Source organism: Natrix helvetica (assembly GCF_964273705.1).
Source record: "Natrix helvetica genome assembly, chromosome: Z".
NCBI lineage: Eukaryota > Metazoa > Chordata > Lepidosauria > Squamata > Natricidae > Natrix > Natrix helvetica.
The window spans coordinates 57,640,554-57,664,371 of record NC_138554.1 but is presented as its reverse complement, the minus strand read 5'-3'; the positions used below and the strand labels follow the sequence as shown (position 1 = coordinate 57,664,371).

Here is a 23,818-nt window from a genome sequence, read left to right as displayed (position 1 = left end):
TGAATTCCAGCTATATTTACAAAAATATTTGATTTCTCCAGTGATGGGCTTCTCTTGCTTCTGCTTCTGGTTTTAGATAGATAATAGGGTTTTTTTTTAAAAAAAAAATTCACTCTACATACTGGACATGGTCCTTCTTAACCATTAGCTCCCACATTTTCTTTTCTTACACCTACTTTTAATCCCCCCTAATTCCCGCCTCATTTCCCCCAATTGTCACAAATGAAAGAGCAAACCTTGTCTGTGCTACTATCTCTTGTGCACGAGCACTATTGTTTTAAAGAAAACATGAAAGGACTGTAGAAAGATGGTGATGATTGCTGTCCAAAATACTTGCTTCAGAGCAGTAGCCTCTATAAATCTGACATTTACAGCCAGAGGTGGAAATAGGGGCCTTTTAGGTCTTGCTTGATGTCAGCTCCCATCAAAACCAACTAGTATAGGCAGAGACCAGGTGGGTGGGAGTGATCTATTGAACTTGAAGTATCTTCAAGCTAAAAAATCACATCAAGGAATGCATCTTTTTGTTTTAGAATTACCTTATGTGTAAGATTGCACTCAATTTTTATACATTGTGCTATCCATCAGATTTTGACTATGTAACATCTATGGTTCATAATCTCCATGCCATAGCTACAAATAATTTATCTAAGAATAACACAGACCAGCTTTTTCACTATCAAACAGGGGAACCGTCCTCTCAGTATCAGCCACATTACTGGCTGAATAGTCAACTTAAAACAAGCCTTAAATAATATTTGTAGACAGCAAACAGATGAGGAACAATAATTTGATGATGGATGAGCAGCTCCAATTTCAAGTAAGTAGGAATATACTTGTTGTTAAGAACGGCCAAGAAAACCTCATCCTTTGGAGTCCCAGGTCCTGCCTTCAGCACGATGCAAAAGAAGATTAGAATAACCTTTTTAATACCTTTTTTATACCTATCTCAGGCATCAAAGGCTTCTCAAACTGTTTTTGCATTGAGTTGTTGGCAACATACAGAGTTAATTAAATGTGAACTCCCCGATCTCTTCTAATTTAAATGAATTTGGAATAGCTACCATTCAGCTTGTATTTGTTATTATTTACTATAAGGAATGGGCATTAAGATTCAACCAGTTTTATAAATATATCTCTATATGTGATTGATAGTAGATAAAGATTTAAACCAAGTATTCAAAACTTGAAATTTAACAGTATGCTTTATTTTACTTTGTTCTGATTAAATTAAAAATTAGATTAATAAGGAACTTTATATGTAAGAACTATAAACTGTATTACATTTCAATTCTGTCTGCACCAAATTTACAAGTTTGTAGAACTATAACAGTTGAATGAAAAATCAATGTTTCCATTTTTATAACTTTAGTTCAAATAAAGATGTGTTAATTAATGAAACAGGAAAATACTCCTCAAAATTTTCTACAGAAACTATCATTCACTATGCACCTCTGTCAATAATGGGCAAGCTTCCTAAAACCATCACAAAAGAAGTTATCTCTTCAACCAAGTCCAGATTTTACCCCTTCAAGGGAAACAGAAGCCCATGATGGTGTTGGTCCACTTTTGAGAAAAGGTGTAAGTCATATGCAACATAGCATTTTGAATTGATAATAATGCCAAGTTTAAAAAAAAAAAACTATGTGCAACACTATCTGCATCCCAGAAATTGGCAATTTTGTGTTTTCTTGCCAAAGTCTGGCTTTTGGATTTGAATGATTGTCCTTAATCAGATCATTAGCCCTTTCTATATAATACTTGATGGTTGCTTTCAAAGGTTGCTTACTTCATTTTTGATCATACAAATCAGCTGTTCCTGGTTCATTATTTTTTACATTTTTTATGGCCAGCAATGAATAGTATATCAACTTAGTCTTCACCATAGATAATCTGCATTGAGCAATCAAACCTCATTTAGCAATAGAGCACTGATAGAGCACTGATGACTAAACACTGCATGCTTTCATTTCGTGAACAGGACAAACTTTTCTCAGAGCAATTTCCAGCAATGGAATGTTCGCAGCCATAAAAGAACAAATGCTAGAGAACAGATCAGAGCTTTTCAGCACTTGAGTACATCACTACTGCCAAGAATGGCAACTTAAAATGTTGGATGCATTGCTTCTCATTCCACCATTGTAATTAATGCCATTAAAATGCATGAGTGTATGGAATGAGGGGAAACATTAAAAGTAAAAATAACATCTTTATGATAACAACTCAGCTTTTCAAAAATAATTTGTAGGCTTTTGATGCCCAAGAATTGATTACAAGACCAGAGGAAAAATAAGCAACAATGACTAATTGACAAGAACCAGGCATTCTGCATAAGTCAGAATTAAAATCTGGTCTGAAAATTACATTTTACAATCTGCACCACATCCTGATATTTTTTAGTTCAAATTGAGCCTTGCTCATTTTTTTTTTTAAAGATAAGAGAACTACTGTTCAAGGATGGGAAACACATTTGTCTTAGAGAACTCCTGCTGGGAACTCCGGCACAGGGGTAATATTTCCAGGGAAAAAAACTTTGTAATAGTGGCAACAAATCAAAAGATATACCAATGCCAGGGCCACAAATCACTGAGGAGTCTATGTCACTACCTGTATTTTGTTTTACATGTATTGAAGAGCAGCACATAGATGCTTATTTCCTCCCCTCGTTTGCAGGAACAAGCTCCTTGGACCAATGAGCCTCCAGTCAGCACAGAATGGTATCCATGGGACTTCCCATCAGACCTGCCAGAGTTATGTGAAAAGAAGGCTATCCGCATGGTGGCACGTATCTATCTTCCAGTCATGGTTGTCCTGTTCTGTGTTCTGGGCTTTCTTGGCAATGGGATTTTGCTGTTAGTTCGTGCCCGTTACCATCGAGTCCAGTTCCTTGGTGACATCCTCCTCTTACATCTGGCTATCTCGGACTTGCTGCTCCTCTTGACTTTACCAGTGGGCGTGGCTGGGATGATGGGCACTTGGTACTTGGGCATGACTGCGTGCCAGGTTCTGCAAGGCTTTCATGCCCTGACCTTTTACAGTGGCTTTCTTTTCCTCATGAGTCTTACCCTGGACCGCTACATAGCCATAGTGTGGATACCCGTTGCCCGCCGCATGCGCCCCTCTGCCAGTTTCTGGGGCAAGCTTTGCTCAGGGTTGATGTGGCTATTCTCAGCAGCTCTAGCAGTGCCCAATGTCATGTATGCTCATGTGGAGGACTACAAAGGCTTTCAGCTCTGCAGGGTGACTGTTGTCAGAACTACTGTTTGCTTAGTGCAAGTGGGCTTTGGTTTTGTGTTACCATTCGCTATCATGGTAATCTGCTATGCAGCCATCACACGTACTATTTGGTCCTCTCCTTATGCCCAGTCACACAAGGCCTTGTGGCTCATTTTGGCCCTGGTATTGCTGTTTTTGGTTTTGCAACTCCCTTATGCCCTACTCACCTTATTAGATACAGCAGATTTGATAGGCCAGCAGGCATCAAGCTGCACAGTAAGCCTTCAGCGTGATCTTGCCCTCCTCATTACCAGTGGCTTGGTTTTTGCTCGCTGCTGCCTAAATCCTGTGCTTCATACTTTCCTGGGGGTGCGGTTCCGTAAGGACCTGCAAAGGTTAAGTAGAGAGTTTGGCTGCGTGGGGCATTGGGCATGCTGCAATGATAGACTCAGGAGTGGTAGCCGTTGTGCTTCATTTACTACCCATCTGGAAGGACTATCAAGAACCCCATGAAAACATCAGCACTGCCCACCTCAAAAGAATCTTGGCATTCTGGAAGCCTGGCTTTGCATTCAGGGAAGTGTGCAACTTTAACATGGTCTCTGCAATTTTTGACAATAAAGCTTCAATTTTGGATAATGCTAAAACTTGTGTTCTGTTTGTTTTTACATTTACTATTACGTGTGTACTGGGCAAGTTATTTGGTCTGTGTTCTGAATGTATGGAATGGGAATAATCCACAAATGAGACAATTAGCGGTCCTGCCCAATTCTGGACCCCAATTGGAGAATATCTTTTGTAGCTCAAGCCCATGTGGTTAGTACCAATGGATCTGGGAAGGAGGAAGAAGATTATGTCCTGTTGAGCATGTAAAGGAGAGATTTATAGAACTACAGTGTGTATTAGCCCGTGAAATTAGTTCTTGGACCCAGGTTCAATTCTGCCTTCAGCAATGAAGATTCATAGGGTAAGTTTGAGCCAGCTACCCTCTCTCAGTAAAACCTACTTCATGGGATTTTTGTGGGGAGAAATAGAATTGGGGATTGTATAAAATTATCAAATAAATACCTCCTAATTTTCTTCCCTTGACCATATTCCGTTATTCCCCTCCTAAAGAGAACTCAAGGAACATAGTGGCTCAGTGGCTAAGATGCTGAGCTTGTCGATCAGAAAGGTCGGCAATTCAGCGGTTCGAATCCCTAACGCTGCACAATGGAGTGAGCTCCTGTTACTTGTCCCAGTTTCTGCCAACCTAGCAGTTCAAAAGCAGGTAAAATGCAAGCAGAAAAATAGGAACCACCTTTGGTGGGAAGGTAACAGTATTCTGTGCTCCTTCAGCATTTAGTCATGCAGGTCATATGACCACGGAGACATATTCGGACAACATTGGCTCTTCGGCTTAGAAACAGAGATGAGCACCGCCCCCTAGGGTCGGGAATGACTAGCACAAATGTGCAAAGGGAACCTTTACCTTTAAAGAGAACTCAAGTGACTTTGATTTTTTAATTCAATGGTAAATCAAACTAGCAATGAAATAATACACATTTTATTTAAATTTTAAACTCATTCTAGCTCTTGTTAAAGAGCAAATTTAATATGATGAACATCTCTAGTAGGTTAATGGTATGTATCATCATCTGACCCTTTGTAGTGCTTAGGCCTTTGTATATGTTCTGGTGCTATAAATGTCTTTAAAATGGGTCACCTGCTCCTTGAGCTGATCTCATCGGTGGCGATTGAGACCCCCAACCTTATAGTGATGGGGGATTTCAATCTGCCGTCGATGGGAGAAGCGTCTGAGGGGGTTCGGGAGTTCATGGCTTCCATGACAGCCATGGACCTGACCCAGTTAATTCAGGGCCCTACTCACGAGGGAGGCCACACGCTGGACCTTGTTTTTGTCTCAGGCCGGTGGATGAGTGATCAGGGAATAGGGGACTTAGCCATTACTCCCCTGTCATGGTCGGATCACTATCTTCTCCGGCTGGACTTCCCTGGTGCTACCCCACACCGCGAGGAGGCGGAACCGGAAGGTATTAGATGGTTCCGCCCCAAGCGCCTGTTGGAACCAGATAGGTTCCAGACGGAGCTTGGGCCACCTCCTGTGGATTTGACCCGCCCCCGAGTGGAGGACCTGGTAGACGCATGGAATAGTGCGACTACCGGGGCCCTGGACCGGGTGGCGCCTTTGCGGCCTCTCCTGCGGCGACGAACCACCCTGGCTCCCTGGTTTACCGAGGAGCTAAGGGTGATGAAACGCCAAAGGAGACGCCTAGAGAGTCGTTGGAGATCCTCTCGTTCCGAATTTGACCGAGCACAGGCACGAGCCTACTTGAGGACGTACCTTGTGGCATTAAGAGCGGCCAAACGTCAACATTGCGCCGCCCTTATTGCGTCTGCAGATAACCGCCCTGCCGCCTTGTTTCGGGTGACTCGTTCCCTCTTGTTTGAGAGGCCGCGGGAAGCCCCTTTACAGGGTAGAGCAGAGGAGTTTGGGAAATATCTACATGACAAAGTCGCTCAAATCCGGATGGGATGGACCCCCTTCAGTGGTTCAGTAGAGACGCCCGTGGCGAGTCTTGAGGGTCCGCTTTGGGAGGAGTTTGATTCGGTTGCCATCGAGGATTTGGACAGGTTGCGTGGACGTCTGCGACCCACCACATGTTTATTGGACCCGTGTCCCTCCTGGCTTGTACTGGCATCCTGGGAGGTTACACGTGACTGGCTCCTGGTCCTAGTGAACACTTCGTTGGGTGAGGGGTCTCTACCAGCCGCCTTGAAAGAGGCGATGGTGAGACCCCTGCTCAAGAAGTCTTCCCTGGACCCGACGGACCTAGTCAATTACCGTCCAGTCTCCAACCTTCCTTTTTTAGCGAAGGTTGTAGAGAGTGTGGTGGCACAGCAGTTCCCACGCCACCTGGAGGAAAATGATTATCTAGACCCGCGCCAGTCCGGCTTCCGACCCGGGCACAGCACGGAGACGGCCTTGGTCGCATTGGTGGATGATCTCTGGCGGGCCAGAGATAGGGGTTGTTCCTCTATCCTGGTCCTATTAGACCTCTCGGCGGCTTTCGATACCATCGACCATGGTATCCTGTTGCACCGGCTGGAGGGGTTGGGAGTCAGGGGCACCGTGTTACGGTGGTTTGGCTCCTACCTCACTGACCGGACGCAACGTGTGTTGGCAGGGGAGCAGAGATCGACCCGGAGGCCTCTCACATGTGGAGTGCCACAGGGTTCGGTACTCTCGCCTCTCCTGTTCAACACATACATGAAACCGCTGGGCGAGATCATCCGTGGTTTTGGGGTGGGATATCATCTGTATGCTGATGACACTCAGCTATACATCTCCACCCCAAACCACCCCAATGAGGCCATCGAAGTGATGTCCCGGTGTTTGGAGGCCGTACGGATCTGGATGGATGGCAACCGACTGAAACTCAACCCTTCCAAGACGGAGTGGCTGTGGCTTCCGGCGCCCCGGTTCAACCAGGTGTTTCCATCTCTGGCCATTGGGGGCGTGCAACTAGCCCCTATGGAACAGGTGCGCAATTTGGGCGTCCTCCTGGATGCCCGGCTGTCCATGGATGACCATGTAACAGCCGTGGCAAGGGGGGCGTTCCATCAGGTTCGCCTGATGCGCCAATTGCGCCCCTTATTGGACCGGGATGCCCTACGCACAGTCACCCATGCGCTGGTGACGTCTCGCCTGGACTACTGCAATGCTCTCTACATGGGGCTTCCTTTGAGATGCACTCGGAGACTACAGTTGGTCCAGAACGCGGCCGCGCGGGTGATCATGGGGAGGACTAGATTCTCCCCTGTAACACCTCTCCTGCGCGAGCTGCACTGGCTTCCTGTGGTCTTCCGAGTGCGTTTCAAGGTCTTGATTATGATCTTTAAAGCGCTCCATGGCACAGGGCCTAGTTACATGCAGGATCGCATCCTGCCCCACACATCCCTACGACCAATCCGCTCTCACAGAGAGGGACTTCTCCGGGTGCCGACCGCCAAACAGTGTCGGGGGGCGACACCCAGGAGCAGAGCCTTCTCTGTGATGGGCCCAGCCCTGTGGAATGACCTCCCCCGGGACATCAGGATTACTTCCGATCTCCGCTCCTTCCGTGTACAACTGAAAACCCACCTCTTCCAACTATCTGGCCTGGCTCAACCGTAATTTTCTCGTACTCCTCCTGACTGTCTGTTTTTTAACATTTTGAATTTGGATTGTACATGGGGTTTTGTAATTAGGGTATTTTAATGGTTTTTAATTGTCTATGTATTGTATCTGTTAACCTCCTCCGAACATGTGTGTCTTTGTACTTATGTATGTCATGGATTTATGTAAATGTTATATGTTTTTTACTCCATTGTACGCCGCCCCGAGTCCTTTTCGGAAAGGGAGCGGCTAATAAATTTAAATTATTATTATTATTATTATTATTATTTGTTGATTTAGGAAAGAAAGTTTACAATATTTATAGTTTCTTAAATCAGGGAAGTAATGGAATGTATATTCTGCAAAAAATTAGTAGAGGACAGGAATGATAAGAATTTCCGGTTGGAGAATGTGCTGTTATAATTAATTTAGGCAGTTTTCCAAGGACACAGTACAATTCATGGAAAATAAGACCATGAGATTAAGGATCTCTGATATTACCATGAGCTTATTTTTCAATTAGCTACCAGTAAGAGAGCAAGAGGCTGCTCCTGTACATGTCTGATGATTACTGCGGGGATAATGTTGCATTTTGTCAGGCAGAACACAGCTCTTCTTAGGTTTTGCTTGTTTTCTTTAATTCTTTAAGAGATAAAATGTTTTTTTTATTAAAAATCTATAAAATAATCAATAATGGGTTTAATTTCTCTATATTTCTTTTCAGTTGGCAGTGGTAGGTTTTCCACACTTTAGTTTTTGTTTATTTTGGCAAAACATGGGATATGATCTTGGCCAGAAATGTGCCTACTGGTAGGTTTGCTTGGCATGTATGCTTTCAGACCCAAATCAGAGCACAAATGCTACATAATTATTTAAAATATTTCTTTCCTTTCCTTGTCTAATCATAGCTCAGGGTGTCTTCCACACACAGATCATTAGTTTATGGTTAGCTAGATGTTTTCTGGAAAAATAAGGCAAGATGTAAGAGCAGCTGCAGAACAGATGGGATTCCTTCTGAAAAAAAGAAAAGGAGCTGAGAAAATTAAGACCTATAGCTCACCCAGAAAAGCTGTGAGCCGCACAGAACCAGTATGCATCTGGTGATTTGATTTCTTTTTTTGCACTGTACTTATAAACAGGCAGTCACAAGTCCCCACAAAGTTAGTAGGATTCAGTCTGGCAACAAAAGAAGCCGCAAACTGAAGAAGCCACAGCACCTTCAACTCATAGTTCAAGTAAACATGTTCATTTGAGGTAAAAGGGCAGAAAATGTCTCCTTTCGGAAGCAGTGTCGACTTCAAACTGAACCTGGCCTGTTTCATTGCCCACTGTATTACAGCCTATATAATGAAAAGTGATAGATGTGTGCCAAAATTGCACAGTTCTGCTGCCTGCCTCACAGTATTTAGTCATTGTTTCTCTGCTCTTGGATATTAATAAATAGGACTTACGTGTGAGGTGAAAGTTTTCCTGTTATGAGTTATTCTGTGCGCCAAAAAGCATGGTAAAGAGTAGAAATGACTGCATAGTTTCAGTCTCAGCTCTGCTTTTTATCTCTATTTTTCTCCTTTTCCTTTGCCCTCCCTCCATGAGCCAAATGACTCTCTTAATTACATCAACTTCAGAAAAACTAAGATAAAATTTACTTCCTGTTCAAATAATGTTCACCAAGAGGTAGGGCAAAAGACCTTATTCTAGGTAACCATAACATGAGAGGGTGGGAGAATCAGTAACGGGGTACAAATACGGAAAGGTTAAAAGACTCATCCAGAACCTGAAACCATCACAATGTAAACTTATAAATGTAAACACGGTACGGTTGCAATTAACCCTTCTGTGTGCTTGGGATTGTTTAGTCCAACAAAAACCAGTGATGGGATTTGCCAGATGAGCTGTTGAGGAGGGAACAAAACTGAGCCAATATGTGCAGGTAATGGATCCAGGTACTATCATAATTTGTTTTCTCTTTGGAGTCTGTAGAGTATTCTCTGTGGACCCTCTCCATTCTCTTGGTATTATGTGATCATTGCTGTGTGGTGTTGTTGTGTAAAAGGCATTAGTCAGGTCTGGGAAGCTTAAGAAATGAGAGTCATATGCAGATTTAATTCATTTTCTGGGCCTACTTGATGCTGAACTGAGCTCCTTGCAACTGCTGCAGAAGCGTCATCACCGTCCTCCACAATAGAAAGTTTTCTTTCTCTAGATAGAATAAGGAAACTTGGTTTAAGGGTGTACAAAGATTTCCAAGGAAAACATTCAATGTTCTGGAATTTAATGCCAAACTTAAAACAAAATATTTTGTGTTTGTCCAGATGTTACAACCAAATGGTACGTTTCATTTCACTTCAGTGTTTTGAGTATTCCAACTTCCTATGATTCCTTTCTTTTTAATTTTTCCCTGGAGATTCATTAAGCAAAAGAAGAACAGGCAGGATTCCAACCTCACCGACATTGGCTTGAACTAATGAAGGGGAGAGGTGAACGACAACCAAACTACATTTTAAATACTTAAAAAGCATTATACTGCAAACAGTTTGACAATAGTTTGTAGACAAAGATTGTTACTTCCCGCTTAAGTGAATTTATTTGTTTTATTCGAAAGTTTTAAGTGTTACAGTGTACGCATTGCCTTACAAGTATGCAATCACTTGCATTATAGGGATTACACTGTTGAACTTTCAGATTGCAAATGGTGGAGTTACGTTGCTTTGTTGAGCTTTGCAGATGGTTTGTCAAGGGCAAATTGTGCATTTTAATGCATATGCATTAAAGATATTGCTGTGTAGTTGTACTTCACATCGATAAAGGAATAAATTTGCTCCTTTGTTGGTTCTTGTAGGCTGAGATATTAGTTTTGCTGTTATGGTAATTGTTCATGGATTATGTTAAAATGAAGCAATCCATTAGTTGGTGTTATTTATTTATTTGTTAGATTTTTACATAATAAATCCTTCTCCTCCTATATTCCCCATAACAGCAGCCCTATGAACGGATTGGAAGGAAAGAGAGTGACCAGCCCAAATTCATGCAGCCAGCTTTCATAACTAAGGTGGGACTAGAGCTCACAGTCTCCTTATTGCTAGATTAGCATTTTAACTATAATATCAATCTAGCTCTCAGGGTTGCCTGTTCTTTGCTGGGCTCACTTCTATGACTGTTTATACGGACAAGTCAAACCGTAAAAGATGCACTTAGATCTTGTTTTCATTGTTTGCTCTAGGATATTTTTAAAAAAAAAAAACAATTTAAATCGCACATTTAGGCTGATAGATGGCATTCATCAAGGACTGCTACCTTACCTAACTTTATGGCCATAATGTAAAAAACAAGGAAATAATTTAATTATCAGTTTTTTAAAAAAAATTTCACTGCTTTCTAAGAGGAAAATAGTCAAGCTTGTTGTAGTTTTCTTCTACTGGAATACAAGAATACACTATAACAACTAAAGCAATTTTCTAAAGGCGGGTTTTTTTTTCAAGGTTTCACACATTTGTTCTATTTCATACATACCTCTGATTCAATTCCATGCATGCAGAGAATTGTGCATACTTCCTGCAATGGTAAATTTGAAAGTATTGTAATTTGTATTGTAAGACAGACTGCCATCTTCACAAAATAGATTCCACTATGATTGATTGTGATGGAGGAATTGATAGCCCATGATCGGCTAAAAGCTGTAAGATTTCCACAGAGGCTAAGTGCTGGGTATATCCATGTTCATATTTTTGGGGTATTCTGTAGAGGCATATTTTTAAAAAAATTCCTAAGTTATGTATGGATGTGTGTAAGAAAACATGCTCTATATTACACCACCCATTGATCTTTTCCATCAAGCACATCTTAGGTAGAATATGATTGAAGGTCAACATGCCAGATTGTAAACTGGAAATGATCCAATTTAGAATATTTAAGTTTCTTATATTGATACAGCAAATATATAAGCTGGGGGGGGGGTACTTCATTTCTTTGACCCTTACATTTTTAGAGGAAGTTCATCTGTTTAATTAATAGGTTTAAACTAATTTGCTTTTTAAAATTGATTTTTAATTATCCTCCTTCATGAATCCTTAAAACTGTAGAAGAGTAAAATGTCAAAGACATGGTATGTCTGGAATGTAGAAGGATTGTTGTTTTCTAAAATCACCTGCAGGAGGCAGCAAACTATAAATCATGCCAATTATTTGCTTTCCTATTGCATTCCTATCTGAAACCAAAAGACTACATGTAATTTGCAAAATAATTTTTTAAATATTTTACCAGTGGTTCTTTTAATGTTTTTAAAGACATGAAACTTGTACACTGTTTTCTATGTTTTTGTTAGGAATTTTGACAATTTGCTTTACCCCTCTGCAATATTGTTGTGATATAGATGATAGATGATAGATGATAGATAGATAGATAGATAGATAGATAGATAGATAGATAGATATAGTATACCAGTCTGCTTCTCTTAATTATAGCTCATTTCATCAGGCCTTTAAAATATCCTATTATATACATGCAATTTCACAGTTTTCAGGGAAGAGAATAATTAAAAATACATTCCAAATAAGTGATAAATGCCTATATAAATGGGACATTCACAAGAAAGATGTTACATGTAACAAATATTCTTGTACTCTGTGTGTGCTTCTAATAAGAGATACTATTCTCTATTTAATCTATGAAAAACAGTGCTACATTTTCTTATGAAATCCAATCCAGTTTCATGATTAAAGTGATACCTACTTTCCTGTCTCAAATCTCTAGCTATCCCCCTGATATTTTTGTTTATAAGCTTTGTCCTTTGTGATTATCTGAAATGCAGTGTGTGTAAGATCTTGACTGCTTGTTTCCTGGACCCATTCATCAGTCAATTTGGTCACCCATTACCCTGATTGAACAAGCAAGACAGACTGGTCTTTAAGAGTCCCCTTTTTCCTTTGCTGCTCCAATCACTCATTCTACCGTTATACTAATAGATTATATTCTATTCCAGCTCTTTTTTCTGACACCAGTTCAACAAGGAAGGTGAACTTGGAATTAGAATAGAATAGAATAGAATAACAGAGTTGGAAGGGACCTTGAAAGTCTTCTAGTCCAACCCCCTGCCTAGGCAGGAACCCCTATACCACTTCAGACAAATGGATATCCCCATTCAGTTGTGCTCTTAATTAAAATTATTACTAGAATAAGGCCTTTCCTCTGTATGCCACAGGAATAAAGCACTATTAATTGCTAGAATAAATAATCCAGGAAATTAATATTTAATGAGCATGTGTAATTTTACGTTTTTTAAGAAAAATCTGTGATCTGTTACTCTAAGATCTTGCTTTAAGTAGGAAATTAATGTCTAGTTTCCATTATTTTCCTGCACTAGTTAGAACAGAAATCGCTGCTGTATTGTTCAAATATTTCCAGTCAAGATTTCTATGGCTGCAATTCAAGTGACACGACATTCCCTGATTGTTTAGACGTTTTAAGCTACATGCAGTTTAAAACACATAAGGCTGGTCATTCTGGGAAAGCAAAAAGAGCTGAACGCCTGTTTTCCAGGCCCTGCCAGAAGATAAAAATGCCAGTGAGTTGCTCACAACCATTGTGGTTCTGTCTCTTCTTTGGTTGAATGAGCACTCCAGGCCAAAAAGCAGGAATGGCAAAGCCGCTGAGCCAGTTTGGCTGCTTTTGCCACCAGAAGCCAGGGCAAGCCTGGAGTCGTCCTACACCAGACCCAGACTACAAGGGTTTGTCTTTCTTTCCACAAAGTCGCAAACATCCAACGGGGGTGGGGGTGTCTATACCCAGGCTTTAAAAGAGTGCAATTGAACTGATGCCCTGTGAACTTGATTGGGGTACAGTGATGATGTTACCTTTTGGGATGACGGAATGTCTTCAAGCAAAAGCTCAGATAACAACAGGGACTCCAATAGTTATTCAATGGTGAGGGAAGGCCCTTCTCCACACTTCCAAAACTGTCCTTTGATCTATATATATACTGTACATGGTTCTTAATTGGAAAAGGGAGATCCTGGGGTAGAAGAATGCAAAGCAACATCTCCAGGAGTTGTCCTCTGGCCCGCTCACCTGAAAGTTTCTTGGAATGTTGCCATTCCCCACAGCTGGCACTTAAGTGGCAATATTTGCATGGTGCTGAATGTTTTGGTTTATGTTCTCCCAAAATACAAGAAAACAGAGAAAAAAAAATCTTGACTCAGCAGGCAGAGACACAGCCAGCCCAGACCACCTTGTTCGTGGGACATCTTGCAGCATTTTTCTTTCAGGCCATAAATCATGCCGGGTTCTAACGCAAAGTAACCGCGAGTTGTTAGATTGGGTGCTAGATCGTCTCCTCTGCTCCCATTGTAAGTTCAAATATAATGAAGGGTCTAATCTTCTCCCAAGTACTCAAAATTCAACGTCCTGAGCAGTTGATCTCTAATTGTAGCCACAGAGTGGAGATGGATATTATTATATCCTTCATGTAGAGTAAGCAAAATATTTTCAATCAGTTCTGGCACTTAAGTCTTAGAAGAGAGCAAAGTTTTCAGAAAATCTCTATCAAATCAATTGTGGAAAAAAAGAAGGAACTTTTTAAAAAAATAATTGTGTGGCGGACCAACTCAAGCCTTCTTATGGCCATTTTCCCACTTCATTGTAAGTGACAAATTCAATCAATCAGAATAGACTTGGAAAGGAAGTTGGGGATCTTCTACTCCAATCCCTTGATCAAGCAGGAGACTCTATACCAGGGGTGTCAAATTCAAGGCCCGGAGGCTGGATCTGGGCCATGGTGGTGGTGCTTAGATCTGGCCCACAGGGCTGCCGTGGAAACAGTGGACCGGTCCGCTTGCCTCTGCCAGCAAAAATGGAGCTCAGGAGGACCACGCACAGCCCTCCTGAGCTCCGTTTTTGGCTGTGATGGCCTCCTGCAACCCTCTGCCAGCCAAAGTGGAGCTGGGGATGGCTGCAAGCACTCAGGCTACCACAAGGACCCCTGATATGAATGACATTGAGCTGGCCATGCCCAACTGCCCCCCCCCCAAGGTCAAACACAACCCTGGTGCAGCCCTCAATGAAGTTGAGTTTGACACCCCTGCTCCGTACCATTTCAAACAGGTGGCTGTCCAGTCTTTTCATAAAAACCTCCAGTAATGAAGCACCTACAACTTCTGAAAGCAAGCTGTTCCATCATTTAATTGTTCCTACTGTTAGGAAGTTTCTCCTTAATTCCAGGTTGCTTTTCCCCTTGATTAGTTTCCATCTGTTGTTGTTTTTTTCCTTGCCTGCAGATGGTTTGGAATATTAGTCCCCCCCCCCCACTTCTTTGTGGCAGTCCCTCAAATACTGGAATAGTGCTATCATGTCAACCCCTAGTTCTTCTTTTCTCTAGACTAGCCATGCCCAATTTCTGCAACCGTTCTTCATATGTTTTCGCCTCCAGGCCTTTAATTATCTTAGTTGCTCTTCTTTGTATTTTTTCCAAAGTGTCAATATCTTTTTTGTAATTCAAAGCTGGATGCAGTATTCCAGGTGTGCTCTTACTTAGGATTTATAAAGCGGTACTAATTCTTCCTGATTTTGATTCTACGTCTCTGTTAATACAACCAGTGATTGTATTAACATTTTTTGGCTGCTACCGTACATGGCTGGCTCATGTTTAAATGATCATCCATAGGACTCCACGATATCTCTCACAGTCAGTGGTGGGTTATTACTGGTTCAGACTGGTAGTAGCTTGGCAGCCTGGGTCACTGGAACCAGCAGCGACCCAGCCCTGCCACGCCCGAACTGGTTTGCCATCTTGTTCTTGGCTTCTGCGCATGCACAGAGCAATTTTCGTTGTACTGTGCATGCGCACACGGCACAGCCCTGAACAAACTGGCAGTAGCGGCTGCCACAACCCATCACTGCTCACAGTTGCTGTTTTTGAGCCAGGCTTCGCCTAATATGTACTTGTATTTTTGGTTTTTCCTACCTTGGTGTAAAACCTTGCTTTTCTCCACATTAAATTTAATTTTGCTGGATAAAGTCGATTGTTCAAGTCTATTGAAATCCTTTTGGATCATGAGTTTGATTTCTGAGGTGGTGGCTATTCCTGCCAGTTTACTGTCATCTGCAAATCTGATGAGCTCCCCTTCTATTCCCTCATCTAAGTCATTTATGAAAATAAGTTTATGCAGGTTTGAAGAAAAGTTTCCAATTACATCTCCTTGAGTACGGGTTCCCCACAGGCCTGTGCTTTGAGTCTGTTACTGTTCACCTTGATGACCCATGATTGCTGTGCCAAGCTTGCCATGAATCGTATTGTGAAGTATGCAAGATGATACGGCAGTGGTGGGTCTTATCCAGGATGACAATGAAGATTCTTATAGGGAAGAGGCGAAGCCTTTGCTGGACTGGTGCAATAAAAATAACCTGGTTTTGAATGTTAATAAAATAAAGGAGATCATTGTTAATTTTAGAAAGAGCTGGCATAGTCATACTCGCCGCCCCGAGTCCCTTGGTGGAGAGGGAGCGGCCTATAAATTGGATTAATAATACTCCACTTTATATCAAGGCTGCACTTGTAGAGGTAGTCAATAGTATTAAGGGGTTAATACTAACTATCTGACTTGGTCTCTTCATACATTATCTTTAGTAAAGCGTGCAAATCGGTGTTTGCATTCCCTGCATCAGATAAGGAGAGCACATATTTCTCCTTCTCTCCACGATTGAGAGTGTTTTAACAAACTGTCTCCCTGTTTGGTTTGCTGGCAGCAGCGCCTCAAATAGAAGGTCCATACCGAGAGTGGTGAGGACAGCTGAGAAGATTATAGGATGCTCACTTCCTGTCACGCAGGATACTACTTATAAGTACTATGTGCTTAGAGGACAAAGCATTGACAGAGACCGCTCATACCCACTGCGGTCTTTTTTTGTTGCTCCCCTCTGGGAGGAGGTTTCAAACAGTGACGTGCAGTCAGGGGAGGCAGGGCCTCACCACTCTCATCATGAAAAAAAAAATTACTCCGGGAAGCCGCGAAAGTGGCTGGGAGAGGCGCGCGGCTTGATTTAGCCTCCCTGGACATTGCAGCAGCAGCCCCAAGTGCGCTGATCTCGCCATTGCATCGGGCAAGCCCGGGATCCTTGCAAGGGGAATGGGACCACGTGTGCAGGAGGCTCCTCAGTGCCAGCCTCAGATCAGCGCAGCCGCGGTCCTCTTCATGTTGGCTCAGGAAGGAGGGGAATGGGACCACGTGTGCAGGGGAAGGGGACCGCGGCTCACGCTGATCTGAGGCTGGCGCTGAGGAGCCTCCTGTATATGTGGTCCCATTCCCCTTGCAAGGATCCCAGGCTCGCCCGATGCAAAAAATGCCTAGATAACATCATCAGTGCTAGAAGTGGGGGGGGGGGGTAGGAGGAGAAAGGAGAAGTTTCTCTTCTCAGAAATGTCTTCTCAGTGGAGCTGTGGCAGCCTGCCTGTCCCTTTCAGGAGCTCCACTGAGAAGACATTTCTGAGAAGAGAAACTTCTCTGGTCGGGCTGTGCCCGTGCGATCGGAGCAACCATGCGGTTTGATGACGTCACCAGCCTCACCAGCCATAAACCTCACCGCACGTCACTGGTTTCAAAGTATTTATAGCAGAACTACTAGATTCTGTAACAGCTTTGTTCCCCATGCCATCCATCTTGTAAATTCACAGGATTCAGTTTTTTCGCTATATATGTATACATGCGAAGTGGTGTATATCGGTGTCGTGTGTGTGCGGGGTGAGGTATATGCATAATGGTTTATCTTTTGAGACCTGAATGCAATGGAATTTTATTTTAATGTATGCTGATTAGTGTACATTTAAAGTGGCAATAAAGATTTCATTCTAATTCTATTCTATGCCTAAAACAGGGACTTGTGGTATCCCACTGCTTACTTCCCTCCATGTAGAAATAGTCCCATTAAGGGCTACTCATTGAGTATGGTATGTCAGCCAGTTACAAATCCATCTGGTGATGATGCTATCTATCCCACATTTTTCTACTATACCAAGACGTAAGTTGTGGTCTACTTTGTTGAATGCCTTACTGAAATCTAAGTATACTATGTCCACAGCACTTCACTGGTCTACTAATTTAGTCATTTTGTTGAAGAATGAAATAAGATTTGTTTGGCAAGCTCTGTTTTAAACAAATCCTTGCTGGCTACTAGTTATAACTTTATTTGTTTCTAGATGTTCACAGATCTGTTTTCCCCCCCAGTATCTTACAAGGTATTGATGTTAGCTAATTGGTCTGTCGTTTCCTGATTTTTTTTTAAAGATGGGAACCACATCAGCTCTTTTTCAATCCTTTGGTAATTCCCTGGTGCTCCAAGCTTTTTTAAAAAATATGATACAATGGTTCTGAAATAACATCCACCAACTCCTTCAGAACTCTGGGATGGTAATCCATCAGATCCCGATGATTTATATTCATCAAGATCAGATAGGTGCTCTATTCCCATTTTTTGCTCATTTTAATTTTTATTTCTAGTCTCTTTCACGGTTAGTTTTTTGGTAGGTGGGGCTGTAGTTTCTTTTTTGCATGAAGACAGATGCAAAGAATTGGCTCTGCTTTCTCCCTGCTGCCTGTCACTTTCTTGCCATCTTCTCTCTTTAATGGACCGACTGTTTCCTTGCCTTTTCTTCTTGTTGTTTATTTGCAGGCAAATTTGCAGACATGCTGCAACATGTGCAGTCAACAAATGCACTTTCCTCTGACCAGGTTCATTGGAAAAAACTTTCTTCATGAAGTACAGAAATATCTGATCTTAAATTCAAACTACTCTATTTTGTAAGTTGATAAAACAGAAACAATAAGCTGTTAATAGCTTTGAGACTCTATTATTTTCATTTTTTTTCTTTTGCTTTCTCAGAGTAAAAAGGAGAAGTAAAACAATTTATATTCCAAATACAAGATGCGGAATTTTCACTGATTTTGCATACATATTACACAACTGATTCTGCATACATATTACACAATTTACAATAAACTACTATTTCCAGAGCCTCTGGAAATTCTAGCTTTTTAACAGTTAGCACTACTTCCCACATGTGGATGAAAGGAAATATAAACTATTCTAATTGACTCTGTCATCTTGAATACAAATAATTTAGAACCAGGGTTGTTTCCCATTTTCACTTAGTTTATGTACATGGAGATCAGATAAATAACTTTTTGCCACAAATTTGAAGATTTCAAAAATATTCTTTTGAAAAAGCATATAAAACACTAGCAATACTGAAGTATTGGTTGGAAAATCAAGATATAAAGATAAAGGGTTTATGATAAAAATGGAACATGAAATATGAAAAATCATAATTAATGTCATTTTGCCTCAATAGAGGAGTTAGGGTTAAAAGAGACTCAAGGAACAAGAAGAAAATAGTAAAAACTGTATATTTTCTGAGGAATAAAAAACAAAATTGCCGCTAAAAGACATCGGAATTTACTTTCCCTGATACAACCTTCCAACCGTTTCCAGCCATTTGTCAGAAATAGTGTAGGGTCTCCTACTTGAGCAGAATGTTGGAGTAGAAGACCCCCCCAAGGTCCATTCCAACTCTATTATTCTGCTAAGTGTAGAGTGCAGAGAAAACAGCCCCCCTGGATTAATTAATTAATTAAATGTATGTATAGCAATCATTTCTATGCTACTGTTTCTAGACAGTTATAAATATTAAAATACCTATAAAATCAACTAATGCTAAATAATTTTTTTAAAAAAAATAAAAGCCTGTTACTGTTTTTCATTCAAAACCAGTCCTTGAATATCCTGAAGAAGATTTTGGTTTAAATCTATTTCTTAAAGAATAAAAGGATAGGGGCAAGAACTCAAGAGTATAAACTATTCTAAAATGGGGAGGGTGCCATGGAGATTTGTGTGTGTGTGTGTCCACTCCACAATCTCTTTAGGGTGTGTATCTACAGCATTGTCCCCTAGGAAAGTTGTGTAAGACTGTGGATTCTATCTGGAGAAGGCAGCCCCAAAATAACTAGAATCCAGATTATATAGGACTTTGTAGCCTTCAACACTTTGAAGTGCCTCCAAAGCCTAATGGCAACCAGAGGAATTCTCATAAAATGGACGTTATACTGCTGAACTAACTGTAGCTTCTCAGGAAACACATAGCTGCAATCTGTTCAGCAGCTTTCAGCCTGGCAACTTCACATAGAAAAAATTACCGCAATCTTAGAAATGACAAAGATATGAACCACTGCCTTGAGCCTTTTAGTCCAGGGGCTGATTCACTTGGCACACTCACTAAGACCGGCCACAGTCTCTTTAAAGCCGGGATATCTAACACACAGCAAGGCTATGAGTCCAGAATTCCCGAACTGCACCCCAGCTTTTCCTGGGGATGTGTAACCAAAAGCAGAACAGTAGATAGAACTTCCATGGAACCAGAGGGCTTCTGTTCTAACTGTACTCTTTTCTTCCTAGGATTTAATTGGAGCCTGTTTCACTACACCCAGATTTTTCTGAACCTAGATCAAGATTTCTACCACATATTCTGTTTGACCTAATAGCAAGAGATAAAGCTAAAGTGTACTAAGGGTACTAGGCAGGCAGTGGTGGGATTCATTTTTTTTAAACAACCAGTTATCTGCCATAATGACTGGGTGGGTTGACGTGGCCAGTTGGGTGAGACCGCATGGTAATGAGACTGGGTGGGTGTGGCCAACTCAACATCACTCACATCAAGGGGTGCCTTGCCTAACCCCTCCCCTCCCAGCCACTCCTTGTCACACCTGGCCTCAATGTATCTATAGTTCTGTAAAAATGTTGTTCACCTTTTTTTCACTTTATTATCTGCATCTACGTACTATAGATGTACTTTCATGGACAAGTGAAAAGAGGAAGTGACTCACATGTTTTACCCAAGAGTGTGATAGGCAGGTCACAGAACAGGCTTTGGAGGGGCTGCCACAAAGAAGGGGGGGATGTATTCTCCAAAGCACCAGAAGGCAAGTAAGAATGGATGGAAACTGAACAAAGAGAGAAGAAACCTAAAACTAAGGAGAAACTTCCTGACAGTGAGAGCAATTAACCAGTGGAACTGTTTGTCTCCAGAAGTTCTGAGTGCGCCAATACTGGAGGTTTTTCAGAAAAGACTGGATAGCCATTTATCTGAAATAGTATAGGGTCCCCCCCACACACACAAGGTCCCTTCTAAGTGTTATTCTGATACCTTTCCCAGGCCTGCCACTCAGATTTTGGCATCCTCAGTTTTTTCTGCCTGAGCAGGGCGGGTTGGACTAGAAGACCTCCAAAGTCCCTTTCAACTCTATTAGTCTGTTATTCTTTGCACAACTTAACATAGTGTGCCAGTCACAACCTCCCCTGAATCAGGAATCCCAGGGTTCAGTCATTCAAGCCCTGGTCATATCATGTCTGAACTACTGCAATGCGCTCTACGGGGGGGCTATCTATGAATAAACATTCAGACGCTTCAACTAGTGCAGGGTGGAGCAGCATGGGTACTTCTTGGGACCCATAGGGTGGACCATGTTGCACTACTGCTCTGCAAGCTGCACTAGCTGCTGGTTTGCTGCCAGGTGCAATTCAAGGTGTTGCTATTACCCTTAAAGTCCTGCGGGGCATGGCTGCTTAAGGAACTGTTTCATCCCCTGGGACTGGACTGTTCCCTCCATGCCAGCAGAGGAAGCAAACTCTGGGTCCCAGATCCTGCTCCTTCCCCTCCCCATCTTTTAACTACAATTTATTTTTGATTGTAATTTCTGATTTGTTTAAGAAATATTTATTTTATTATTTAAATGCTTTTAATGCTGTAAGCTGCCCAGAGTTGCTTTGAAAGGGGATGGGTAAGTAGGTAGCAGAGGTGGGTTGCTACCAGTTCGCACCAGTTCGGGCGAACCAGTAGTGGAAATTGGAACTGTGTTGCTGTACTGGGAGGGACGGCAGGCTGGCCATGCCCTGAACCAGTTCCCCGGTTGCCGCTGCCGCTGCCATCTTGGTTTTTAGTCATTTTTTTCATGTTCTGTGCGTGCACAGAACAATTTACAGTCAACTGCACACACACACACACACACACACACACGAGAAGCGAACTGACAGCAATGCCGGCAACAACCCACCCCTGGTAGGTGAGTGAGTGAGTGGACGGACGGACAGTCTCCTCCACCCTAAAATCACAAACTAGATGCTTCTGAGATGAAATCCAAACCAGACTATAGCTCCCACCGCGTTGTGACAATTTAAAACACAGACGATGAGTAGTCATATCATGCAACCAAAGTATGTAGGTTGAAATTCCTTAGCACAAAGAGCCTGGGGTAAATTGTCTGCTGGAAGTAAATTATCAGCCATAGTAATGAAGCTGATTGTCTCAGAAAGGAGCTATTTAGGCAGCAAAGGAGGCAACAGTCTAGCAAACCTCCCAGATTCCAATGGAACTGTGTGAATGACCTTGGGGAAGGGATGCTGCCTAGGAAACAATCAGACACAAGAGTCAGAGATCCCAGTGGCTTAGTTGTCAGAGAAAAAAACTTACAAAGGATCCGCCTTAATGGATCAAGCAGTTAAAAGTGGTGTAGAAAGTTAGCACCCACCCGTCTCCTAGAAAAATGAAATAGCCTGGGAAATATTGAAAAGGCAGAATATTATATTTCCCTGGATCAGAAAGAGAGAAACATATTTTTAGGCAGGAAACAGACTCATTCTTAATAGCCCCCACCTTTCCCAATAGGCCATTAGAGGCACTGAGCTAGTTTACTCTACATAAAAAAGATAGGATTAACCTTCTACAGAAACTCACCACATGGCATCTGGGAACTCAACCAAACTTGGACTTAAAACACAGCCTAGAGAGTTGTCCCTGCATGGTCCCGTGGGAATCTGACAACCAATCAGAATACATTTCTTACACAGGAACAGGAAACGGAGATGTGGGGCTGAACAGAAAATATAAAAAAACTCAGTAAGCCCCTTCTTTTCTCTCTTTATTGTCTTTACACAACATCTTGAAGCACGTGACCCCCCCCCTTTTCTGTTCAGGACCTCAAGCCGTGTGGTTCTGTCTGCCATTAAACCATCTTTCCAAGCAGCCTCCACATTTCCAGTGTCTTTTTACCTGCTTGAACTGAACCCACAAGGAAATTTCTTCCAACAGTGGCAACAGGAAGTCTGTACTTCAGACTTCTAAGATTCTGTTAATGTACCCTTACAGTAAGGTAGAATTAGTTCATCTAGTCATGTTTCCTGTCTGGTTTAGTTGGGAGAACTGACAGATGGTTCCCAGCACCTAACACATATAGGACCTTACCCTTGCAATCTGTGAAACAAGCACCAGGTCACAGAGCTGGAGGAGGAGCTTCCGGAGGGAATGGAGGGCTGCCTCTGAGCTCCGCTTAATGCGGAGGGCTCTCTGACGGGCAGGGATGCTGCCGACCCTCATTTCCAGCTTGAGGATCGGGATTCTTGGCGCCGAATATGCTGGCCCCTGCCCGGGTCCAGGCTGGCCCGCCGGGTCGGTCGGGCAGCCGGGCAGGAGGAGGATGATGTGCCGATCGGCGCGGCATGGCGGCTGGCGCTTCTGAGCGGCAGGGCGGCTGGCGGTATGGCGGCTGGTCGTTTTGAGCCGGAGCGGCGGAGCGGCGGAGCGGCGACGCGGTGGAGGCCTGAGTGGAGGGGGCGGAGGAGGCTGGAGGAGGCTGGAGGACGGTGGTCTGGTTGGAGACATTTCGGAGGCATTTCGGAGGGATGGTGGCGACCCAAGAGAGAAGGAGAGCGAGGCCCGAGGGAGGCCCGAGGCGCCGGAGGGAAGAAGGAAAGGAGAGCGAGGCCTGAGGCGCCGGAGGAGATCGGCAGGAGGGCTGCAGGGAGGCCGTATGGAGGTCGGTGCAGCCCCCCCAGGCCCCCCCGGGCCCAATAATAACCCCAATAATAACACCAATAACAATAACAACGACTGTGGGTGGCCAAATGGACGGAGGACTATCTAAGGCAGAGGCGGGCCACGAAATGGAGGCGTTGGAACACCTGAGGCCCATGTAGAAGGTTTGACTCTGTATTCTGCCGTGCTCACTACAACCCGCCCCCCCCACCCATTTACTACTCATTTACTACTCTCTATCATGGGCTACCCGCCCCTACCGCCCATTATGAACTACCCCTTAGCTGCAGCCCTCTATTCACCAGCTGGCTATCTTATTTCCATCAGCCCATCATTTCCATCCAAGATGTGGACTTTTTTCCATCTGTCTATCCTTTGCCAGGACTATCCCCTTAGTGGGATCTGAGGCTGCCAATGCATATTAATACCGACAGCTCCCACTTGACGAGCTTTGGCCCTGTCTAATCATGTTATATACGAGGCTAGACCTACTACAGCTACGAGATTCCCCCCTCTCGCAGCTATGGCCTCCTGCCCTTTCAAGGGCCCACCTTGAGGACAGGTTCATTAACCCAGAGAGGTGGAGGAAGCGCACG

The 23,818-nt window shown here is 42.9% G+C and overlaps 1 protein-coding gene across 1 annotated transcript; it reads left to right on the top strand.

Annotated features, from left to right (window-relative positions):
• Window positions 1-694: 694 nt before the first annotated feature.
• On the top strand, window positions 695-3,832 carry CCR10 (C-C motif chemokine receptor 10). Its single transcript, XM_081931979.1, has 2 exons — window positions 695-820; window positions 2,674-3,832. Exons 1-2 carry the CDS (start codon window positions 776-778, stop codon window positions 3,727-3,729), a joined length of 1,101 nt encoding a protein of 366 aa, XP_081788105.1. The 5' UTR covers window positions 695-775; the 3' UTR covers window positions 3,730-3,832.
• The last annotated feature ends 19,986 nt before the right edge of the window (window positions 3,833-23,818 follow it).